Here is a 10307-nt window from a genome sequence, read left to right as displayed (position 1 = left end):
TCATACCCTCAAATTGTGCCTGTGTGTTTCTGTTTTCAGCGGTCTGTTTTTCAGTTCATGTTTTGTTTATCGCCAGCAATAAAGCTATGGTTTCCGCCTGCCCGCACACAGAGCTCTGACACAATCTGCAGACAACCCATGCCCCCCTTTAGACTCACCGCTGTTTGTTGCTGGTGTCACGGGCCACAGTGATAGAAAGTGGGCTAATTTAATCATGGTATCAGACTAAATTAACAGTTCATCTGCATATTATCAGTATTTCTTTTTAAAAACCAGGGCCTGCCTGGGCTTATTGTTGTCAAAATTTGTATTCACATACATGCTCCTAAATACGTGTTTATCGCAGGTCTATTTTATTCCCAAATGTGGGTGAAACGTTTATATAGAATTTAAATGCTGTTTTGACCCCACTTCAGTAATGTAAGGTGCGAAGTGTAAGTGTAGATGTAAAGTGCATTTCATATAATCAGAAGTATACAGAACATGTGCACAAAACAACATGGAACAATTAAAAAAAGTCTACATAATAATTTCAAGGTAACTTTTTGTTGCTGTAAAAGACATAAATAATAATATAAAAAAATAAAAACATCTTATTCAGCCTTTTAGTAAGTTAACTTGTAATGAGTTTCAGTTCTGAATAAAGTACTCCACAGATGTATTTAAAGTGTTTTTATTATGACAAATTTGACAGATAATCAAGCACAGCAGGGTGTGTGTCACTGTATCTTTGGCCATTTCCAGGAGGAGGGGAGAGAAGAAGGGGGTGGAGGTGGGTGAGAGTGTGTTGAAGCCTTTAAATTGTGGACAACTTCCATTGGATGTGAGTGACAAAGAGAGACTGAGAAACACAATTAGGTAAGTGAGTGGAAAAAGGGGAACTTTTGAGGTCAGGAGACAAAAAGTTGGTCTTGTTTGCAAAGTACTGTGTGCCAGTCACTTCATAAATTTTTCAACCAAGGCTGAATGTGTAGTTTTTTTTTTCTCATTCAAAAAGGGTAAAAAAAAGTCCTGAGGTTGGAAGGAAAGAAGAAGAGGAAGAAAAAGTAGAAGAAGAAGAAATGAAGGACTTGGTGCAGTCAGTAAAACCCAGGGTGTTTCAGCAGAGGGGAGGTAAAGTAACTCGATCCAAAGTTTGGCTAAAGAATGAACTCATTCGTGTGGGACTTGCTGAATCACTTAGCACATATGTCATGATGGTAAGAATACAGTATTATCACAAGATTTCTGAAGTGTCATATGCTTTCAAATAATAATATGTAATATCTCATTAAAAACTGTAAAAGCACCTCTCAAATCCATGATTCCGCTGACATTTTGACTTTTCATTTATCGGGTCTTCTTTCTGTTTAGAATCTAATTGCTTATCTGTAGCACCCATATGCTATTAATCATTAATGTCGTGCTCTTTATCCTGATAAGTTGCAACATTCTCCCAAATACACACACACACATAAGCACTATTAACAGTCACATTGTCAGGTTCAGTGAATGAACCTGAGAGTCTAGTATTATTATAGAGTAATAGTCAGGCAGCAAGCCAGCTGAAGAGGTTTCCAGAAGTCACACGTCAGCTGTCAGCTGTTACAATAAACCTTTTACTTAGAAGCCTGGAAGAAAAACACATGCATTTATAACATGATGAACATGGGAAGCGTAAATGCCTGAATGTGAGCACAAAAGAATTGCACTTACTGTGTTTGTGATTCGGAATCCTGACAGAAACAAAATACTCGTGACTTTGTTGGGGGAACCAGACTTTTCCTGTTTCCTGATAGAATGGCTACAGTTTTTCAGTGTCAGCATTTTTTTTTACCCTGATAACATAGCCGCTTGAGTTAAAAGCAAGATAATTCAGTAGTGTGGTGTCTTTTACATTTGTGCAGTACCATAATTAAAATGAAAATTAATTGTGCAACTCAGCCTTTTAACTTTTAAGTAAGAAAGAAAATGTTACTTATACAGTATGTTTAGAAACGAAGGTACTTCTAGAAATAATTAAAACAAACAAACAAAAAAAACCTCCCAAAAAACGTAACTTTTTGCTACTTACCTCCGTCAGAGAGGTTATTCTTTTGGTAGCATTTGGGTGCGTGTCAATCTGTCTATAAGCAAGACAGCTCAATTCTGATAACACTTTCTAGGCGTGTAGATAAGGTCATGTTAACATGCCATTAAAATTTGGCTTACATTCACTAAAGCCTTCTAGGAGACTTAAATTATTCATCGGTTGAAAAGTTACAAAAAAACCTTATAACTTAGAAACTATGACGCTTACAAGTGTGATGTGTATTGTGAACATATAGTACCGTAATACCGTATACAGATTTAAAACATGTGAGAACAAAAATGTGTGCGAACAAAGAAAATAAACTGAATTATACCATTCTCTTAAAAGTAAATTCTGCCCAGAGAGTGAGCTGCGTTGTGGAGGTTTAAACTCTCAGAGTGCTTCTTGTTTACATCCAGAAAGTATTCACAACACTTCCACATTTTTGTCATGTTACAGTGATATTTCAAAATGGATTCAATTCATTTTTCACCTAAAAAATTCTAAACACAATACTTCATAATGACAAAGGTAAAAAAATATTGAAATGTTTATAAATAGATATAAAAATAAAAAAGCAAAACTATAACATGTACATAAGTATTCACCACATTTTGTTGTGACACTCAAAATTGAGTGTCCACTGAGCCTCTGATGTTCCACTGATGTTTCGACAACTTCCACCTGTGGTAAAGTCAGCCAACTGGATGTGATTTGGAGAGGCACACACCTGTTTGTATGATGTCCCACAGCTGACAGTGCATGTCAGAGCAAAAACCAAGCCATGATGTCCAAGAAATTGTCTGGAGACCTCTGAGACAGGACAGTTTCAAGGCACAGAGCCTCAATTATCTGGCTCCAGGTTATTCCATTTTGGAATAGCCATAGTTAGGAAGCTAATGAAGAACCCAATGGTCACTCTGACAGAGCTCTCTGTAGAGAGAGGAAAACCTTCCAGAAGTACAACCATTTCTGTAGCACTTCACCAATCAGGCCAGTGTGGTAGTAACCAGACAGAAGCTACTTCTCAGTAAAAGTCAAATGACAGCCCACCTGGGATATACCAAAAAGCACCTGAAGGACTCTCATACCATGAGAAACAAAATCCTCTGGTCTGATGAAATAAAATTTGAACTCAGTAGTAAAATGGTGGCAGCATCATGCTGTGGGATGTTTTTCAGCAGCAGGAACTTGAATGAATGAATGTGCAATATACAGAGACATCCTGGATGATAATGTGCTCCCAAGAGCTCTGGACTGGATTGGGCGAAGCAGCTCTCTTCCAGCAGGACAACGACCCTAAGCACAAAGCCAAGATGACAAAGGAGCGGCTTTGGCACAGCTCTGCAAATGTCCTTAAGCAGCCCAGCCAGAGGGAAGGAACCTGTCTGAAAATGACTGTAGAGTATCTCAAGCTCCACCAAGTTGAATAAGGAGTGCTGGTTCACCAAAAACAAAAGGCTTGAGGCTGTAATTGCAGCCAAAGGTGCTTCAACAAAATATTTTGCAAAGGCTGTGAATACTTTCTGGATGCACACTATATATTTGTTGAGTGGCTTTCCCTACATCATATCAAGCTGGTGCACAGGATTTTTTAAAATGTTTTGTTAGACAATTCCATTGCTGGAGAGGGAAAAGTTGTACAGGAAATTATGTTTATGTTGCTTCAAGACTGTAACTGTGGTCCAACTCCTTGCATCCTGGCAGCATTCAGTGTAGTGGTGGCTGATAAACTGACATTCATATAAATCTGCAGTGCAAGGAGTAGGAGAATCATGTGATGAGCTGATATCTTGTCATATGTCAAAAAGACAAGGAGCTCAGGATGAGTTTGTTTTTACAGCCAAATATTTACAGTAAATTGAGATATTTTACAGGTGTTTTACAATCATTACTATTAGATTTAAAGTGGCAGAATAATAGCAACCAAACAGCTGACAGTGTTACACTATAAGATTTTTTACAGTGAGAAACTGCTATTGTCGATTACAAAAGAATCTGGCTGCCAGCACTTAATCACAGTTTGCCTCAAACATTTCTTATATTGTGAAATAAGCTTCCTGGAAAGTATTTCTTGTAATCTGTTTCTATGTTTGACTGCATAAATGATATATGGGTTCTCTTTGTCTCCAGTCATTGGGCTTGGGGTCTGTGGCCCAGGTAGTGACTGGTCAGGGAGCTTTTGGACAGTACCTCAGCATCAACCTGGGTTTTGGACTGGCTGTTGCCATGGGGTCTCATGTTGGAGGGAAGATCTCGGGTATGAAAGATGATGACATCAAAACCTATGAAATGCTTTCCAATTGTTGTTCAGCAGTCATATTTTGCTCTTTTGATCTGTTTCAGGGGCTCATATGAATGGAGCTGTATCATTCACAATGTGTGTGTTTCGCCGCCTCCCGTGGAAGATGCTACCTCTTTATATTTCGGCACAGCTATTGGGGTCATTTCTTGCAGCAGGGACAATTTATGCTGTCTACTATGGTGAGGAAACGCAACAGTATGTGTTAAAAAAGAAAAAATAGGTATCTAGGTCACTTGAAGGTTCAAAAACAAAGAAGCAAAGTCTCAGGAAATCGGCCCATGCATGATTTAAATTTAAAGCTTATCTGATGTTTTTCTGCATCTACACATGTGGAACACATTATGAAGAGGCCCACCATGCTGTACTGCACCATCATGTGTCCTAAGCGGCAAACGTCCTAGAAAAAGTATTATAAAAACCACATGGAAAACAACTCATACAGATCTGGAGGCACTGTTACTGAAGTATTGCTGCGATTTCTTGGAGTCACACAACTATCACGATTTATCTGTTTGATACGTTTGCAGAAGCCATTCATGACTACTGTAGAGGAAACCTGACTGTGACTGGTGAGAAGGCCACTGCTGGTATCTTTGCCACCTATCCTGCTCCATACCTCTCTCTGATAGCTGGATTTTTTGACCAGGTAGCACTGAAAGTCAACTAAAGCTTCATAGTTACAACTCTCCATCATCAGACATAATCAGCATGAATGATTTCCTTTACTAGATGGCTTTCTACACGGTTATCTTTCCAGACTGATGTTTTTGTTCTATGTGTGTGTTTGGGGAAGGTATTTGGCACAGCGATGCTACTACTGTGCCTTATGGCTCTATCCGACCAGAAGAACAAACCAGCGCCAGCAGGAAGTGAGCCTGCATTTGCGGGTTTCCTGGTGCTTCTCATTGGCATTTCTTTGGGTAGCAATAGTGGCTATGCCATCAACCCCACCAGAGACATCGCACCCAGGGTTTTCACTGCCATGGCAGGCTGGGGATCTGATGTGTTCAGGTACACAAAAAGGCCATATCATTTTCTTTTGCTTTTTCCACCTTAATCAAGGATTAGTCAAGAATAAACCCCCCCCCCCCCCAACTACTTTTCATTATTAATTAACTATTTACTTTTTTGTGGTTTGCTGCCTTTATCTGTGTAGGGCTGGAAACGGATGGTGGTGGGTGCCTCTAGTTGCCCCCCCTATTGGAGGAGTCCTTGGAGCAGGGCTATACAAGGCTGTTGTGGAACTGCATCACCCACACCTCTCTAAAGCGGGTGGAGAGATGGTTGAAGAAGCTGTCCCTCTGGATAAAGAGATAAATACCATTGAAAATATGTGTGTGTGACACCCTAGCTAAGTTGACAGCTAAGTGAATAGCTCTATGAAGATGCAACATTCAATGAAGGTAAAGGGTTAAAAAGCCCAAAACTAACTTGTTAGATGGGAGACAGAGGATGATTAGCAAACAGGGAGTGAAATAAAGATTTGTTCAAATCAAAAATGCTCACCGTGTTTTACACAATTTCAACATCAACTTAAATTGGGTGTGGTGAGTTAATTTTCCCAAGTGGCAACATGGGAAACTGAGACTGTTGTGGAGAGCTGGACCAATAAGATGAACTCAGTTCTGCTCAATATTAATTATTCCTTTATAAGCTGCTACTGGTAAGAGTAGATGTTACAATTAGGCCCTAATTGTGGTCTCTTGGGAAAATTAATTGCCCATCCCTGAATTATTCTTCTAGAGTTAGTGTAAATGATAGACTACAATACATATAAAATATACACTATTAGACATTTTGACTCACTGTACTCGTTACTATACGCTACAATAAAAAGGTTTGAGACAAACATACGGTCACTTTAGAGATGAAAATTTGACAAAACCACACTCGCTCACTCATGTTGTTTTTATTACTGCAATAGCAGCTTATGTAACCTTAGAAGACATAAATATCATTCACTTTAACACTCAACAGGGGACTACTTCCACAACTGTGGAAAAACTTAAGGGTGTGCAAAGAGAAGCAAACAGCCCCCATACACTGGGATCATATATTTTTTTGAAAACCAAACACACAGTAGGAGATGACTCCTCACCGCTTGAAAGGACAGCGACAAAACCAAATACAGACATTTTTCTTTCTAGCATTCTTGTGCACAGCAGCCTACAGACAAAAAGTACATACTAAAAAGTACTTGAACCAAAACTGTAGATGTGAGATTGGGTCTACTGAGCTTTATATTTGTGTTACAAGAGCCATTATCTTAAGCGCTTACCCAATTTAGAATCGGTAGGTGGGGTCTGTGGCAGGGGTATTAGCTGAATTAAACTTCTCTGGTGATTCTTTGTAGGGTCGACAGGGGCTACCTACGTATGCGGCTGATGTTGTTGCGGGTATTCAGGCTTGTGCGTGTGATCATGTCCTGATCTATTAGATGCAGTGCCAGCCACAAAAACGTAGCCAGACATGCATAAGAGGAATCAGTGGTACTAAACGTACCATCTGGTGCGATGTATAGTTGCTTATGAAGGGAGGCGCACGTCAGGTTAGGGCAAGCACTACGTTGTTGGCTTTCATAGAGGTTTGTTGTTTTGACATACCTGTGGCGAAGACTTAAAGTAGAAATCATGTGAAACAAACACAAGATAACCATTCACAACCTACAGCCAGTTTAGAGTCACCAGATAATCTGATGTGAATGTCTGTGGAAGAAGCCAGAATATCTGGTGAGAACTCGCACAGGCACAGGAGAACATGCAAACTCTGTGGATTTGAACGCAGAGACCTTCCACGCTGTGAGGTGACAGTGCTAACCGCTGTACAACTGTGGCCCTGAACTGTTAAAATATACCTTTGATATTCATTCACTCATGATGAATAATCTGTGTTAGAAACAGTGTTCATTTCTGAAGTTTACATTACAGAGCAGCATTCATGAGGCACTGCAGTAGTACAATGGCCAGTTAGTAGTCCTTTTATAATGTAACAGGTCACGTTTGTCTTCACACTTATGTGGCTTAATGTTTGATAATGAAGCTCTAAAAGCATCTGTTGAGTCCTATACGTTAGTTTTCAACCTGTCAATTATCAATACATATAGGGTGTGAGCTACACAGCATTACATTAAGTCTTCTTGTTTCCTTAAGTTTAAAGTTATTAATATAAAGAGATGTGTTATCTAGCCATTTCCGCACTTTACAGTATTACATGCTGCATGTAGAATTTACATAATGCATTCAGAAATCAAGCCCACTGAAAACAGCAGCACTTATAAACTCTGGTTCTGGTTACAGCAGTGGTACAGTTATATTGTACATCTGTCTGCTTTGATTTTATATGATTTTTTTTTAACCATAAGCTGTCAGTAGTGAACATTACCTTAAATGAGTTTATAAGTACTGAATATACACTGATACAACTCTCTGTTAATTCAAAGACTAATTACTCTGGCAACACTTGGCATCCAAAGATGGATAAAATTCAGGATTGTGTCTTTCTACATGTGAGGGGGATTCATTTTTAACCATCTAAGCCAGGTGTGATGGAAATTGCCATCGTCTCCTCAAACATATAAAATTTAGAAACATTTTTTGCCTTCAACACTTTTAGTACTATAACTGTATCACCTTTCCAATGTGTCTAGCCAGCAACAACCCTGGCTACATATCAACTCAGCCTTGGCAAACATGTCAAACAGCACCAAGTCCAACAAACTGAGTCCAGCTCCTGAGGGAACTGGAGACATTTGGAAATGTCTTCATCGTACGGGTACCTTCTCACCGCTTTGCTCCACTTTGTCTTCCTGCATTGCTTTGGCCCTTGGCTGCGCCCCCTGAGTTGCACTGTGTCGACTGCTTCTTCTTGGGGGCTGGGACCTTGGCTTTGCCTTTGAAAGCCTTGGAAGGATCCAGCTTGTTCAGATATAAATCCCCAGCAGGATCCGCCAAACTGAGCTCACAGTTGAAAGTCAAAGGCTGGTAGAGGGATGCCCACTGCTGCAGCAGCAACCAAGATATACATAATTTAACATAATCCATGTAACACATGGGGAAAAAAACAAAAAAACAAACCCACACCAAATGTGTTTTGAAAATACTACTTAATTTACTAACCGAGCCAGCAATGCTATATCTGATTCTGTGGAATGTATGGCACCTTATGCACATAATTATGCTCTCTGGAAGCAACTTAAAACTCAGTGCTGTGCTAACTTACTAAAATGTTACATTTGCCAGTATTGTAGTAGACTGTGAAAGAATCATCCTGAATAAAATGTATTCATACAACTGCAATGGTCTCACATGTTGTTAATAATATGAATAAATATTAAAAATACAATTTATGTCACAGCACATATTCTGAAAAAAAAAAAAGGATTAGACACTTTGACTACCTTAGCCTGAGGGCTGGGGCCATATGGGGTGAAGTGATACTGCCACTCAGGCAGACCCAGATGGGTTATCATCAGTCGGTAGTAAGAGGTAAAGGTTGTGGTCAGAAAATGCCAGCACAGAGAGCGGTCTAGAAACCATATTTCACTCCTCTGAGCAACCACACCTGAAAAAAAAAGCAAGGATGTTAACTTAAGGAACTCAGATTTAAAAAAAAATTAAAAAAAAAAAAAAAAAAAAAAAAAAAAATATATATATATATATATATATATATATATATATATATATATATATATATATATATATATATATATATATATATATATATATATATATATTATAACCTATAAGATACAATACACAAGCAGAGCACCTGGAGTGCAATTTTTGTAGACTAGGCACACTTTGCCATTCCCACCACAGGAATCCAGCTCGAAGATGCGGCTCCGGGAGTCGAAATGAGGTGCGACGGGCACACGCGCCGACCCTGACAGATAGCATTAATGAATCTTGAATAAATATTTACGGTCCAATCAAGAGCTCATTCATTAGCCTGCTTTCTGCACAACTGAGCACACGTACTGTAAACAAACGTAATTGAAAGTGACGTGTTGTAATTGAGGATCCCACATGAGGATCCGGCAGGTGAATATTTACCACTTTCTGTGCCGCTCTCCTCCCAGTCTAGGTCAGCGAGTGATGGCGCATTGGGCAGAGAGAAGAGTGACACGGGCTGGAGCAGCGGGCACAGTCTGGCCACACTATTAATCATCATGCATCCTAAGGGAACACACTCACCTGAAAGACAGCACATCCACACAGTGAGGGCTGTGTGCCAAGAACATAAGAAAAGCTGCTATTTTCATTTACAACATTACTTTAAAATAGTTTAAATAAAAACAGACTTTTTTTTCTCTTTTGAAAACTGTGAATGCAGACAGAACACATCAGGACACCTACTGTCTAGTTTAACGCTCCATGTTAGTGTAAAGCTATCAGTTGTCAGATAGAAGTCTCTCAGGTCCTCTGGTAATATACATGTGTTTTTCTGGCAAATAAACACAAAAGATGAATAACACATGACAAAAGTATACAGTACTGCCATATCAATATCTGACATCTACCATGCATCTTCCTTCCCACCTGCTCCCATGACAGCAAACTCCTCTTCTCTGCAGGCTCTCTTTCTGCGAAACGCACGTCGACCACCCCAGGCATGTTCTCTGTCCCAGCAAGGACAAGTTCATGACATTTATTACAATCTATTTTTTCACAGAATTCAATGCTTTGCTAGCTAACGCTCTCAATACATATCACAATCATACACACCAAGTATCCGAGTGATACCGAGCATCAGCCTATCGGCAATCTTGAAGCTCTCCTTTGTTTCTTCCATTTGGGTGATTGCGATCACAAATTTGTACAAAACCCAGAATGCATCCTTTGCAGATGTCTGTAGCGCATTCTTCCCCTTGCTCCAAATAGCTCATCTGCGGACGCAAGCGGAGGGAGAAGGGACGCAAAACGGACATGAATTTGCACCAATAGAAAGCCACCC

General features: G+C 39.6%; 2 protein-coding genes across 3 annotated transcripts; one reads left to right on the top strand and one right to left on the bottom strand.

Annotated features, from left to right (window-relative positions):
- Nucleotides 1–670: 670 nt before the first annotated feature.
- Nucleotides 671–6154, top strand: aqp7 (aquaporin 7). Of its 2 annotated transcripts, XM_082532309.1 has the most exons (7): nt 671–858; nt 998–1199; nt 4184–4310; nt 4397–4534; nt 4883–5001; nt 5149–5366; nt 5512–6154. In XM_082532309.1, exons 2-7 carry the CDS (start codon nt 1062–1064, stop codon nt 5696–5698), a joined length of 927 nt encoding a protein of 308 aa, XP_082388435.1. In that variant the 5' UTR covers nt 671–858; nt 998–1061; the 3' UTR covers nt 5699–6154. The 2 variants fall into 2 exon arrangements, with proteins under 2 accessions (XP_082388435.1, XP_082388436.1); XM_082532310.1 differs by having other exon boundaries at nt 671–1199.
- Nucleotides 6155–6248: 94 nt separating this feature from the next.
- Nucleotides 6249–10252, bottom strand: tpgs2 (tubulin polyglutamylase complex subunit 2). Its single transcript, XM_082532311.1, has 7 exons — nt 10079–10252; nt 9893–9972; nt 9710–9797; nt 9407–9547; nt 9123–9236; nt 8752–8915; nt 6249–8353 (listed from the first exon to the last, which is right to left on the bottom strand). The coding sequence occupies exons 1-7, from the start codon at nt 10143–10145 to the stop codon at nt 8135–8137; spliced, it is 873 nt and encodes a 290-aa protein (XP_082388437.1). The 5' UTR covers nt 10146–10252; the 3' UTR covers nt 6249–8134.
- Between the last annotated feature and the right edge of the window lie 55 nt (nt 10253–10307).

The sequence above is a fragment of the Aulonocara stuartgranti genome (genome assembly GCF_965226115.1).
Source record: "Aulonocara stuartgranti genome assembly, chromosome: 5".
NCBI classification, from domain to species: domain Eukaryota; kingdom Metazoa; phylum Chordata; class Actinopteri; order Cichliformes; family Cichlidae; genus Aulonocara; species Aulonocara stuartgranti.
Note: the sequence above shows the minus strand (reverse complement) of the source record. Positions and strands in the feature narration are given on the sequence as shown.

Excerpts from the sequence above, each read along its gene's own strand:
- aqp7 (XM_082532309.1), top strand. The coding sequence starts at position 1,062 with ATGAAGGACTTGGTGCAGTCAGTAAAACCCAGGGTGTTTCAGCAGAGG. Across the intron at positions 1,200-4,183 it reads TTAGCACATATGTCATGATG|TCATTGGGCTTGGGGTCTGT; the intron begins GTAAGAATACAG and ends CTTTGTCTCCAG. Across the intron at positions 5,367-5,511 it reads TGGGGATCTGATGTGTTCAG|GGCTGGAAACGGATGGTGGT; the intron begins GTACACAAAAAG and ends TTATCTGTGTAG.
- tpgs2 (XM_082532311.1), bottom strand. The coding sequence starts at position 10,145 with ATGGAAGAAACAAAGGAGAGCTTCAAGATTGCCGATAGGCTGATGCTC. Across the intron at positions 9,798-9,892 it reads GTTTGCTGTCATGGGAGCAG|AAAAACACATGTATATTACC; the intron begins GTGGGAAGGAAG and ends TTTATTTGCCAG. Across the intron at positions 9,237-9,406 it reads GGAGAGCGGCACAGAAAGTG|GGTCGGCGCGTGTGCCCGTC; the intron begins GTAAATATTCAC and ends GCTATCTGTCAG.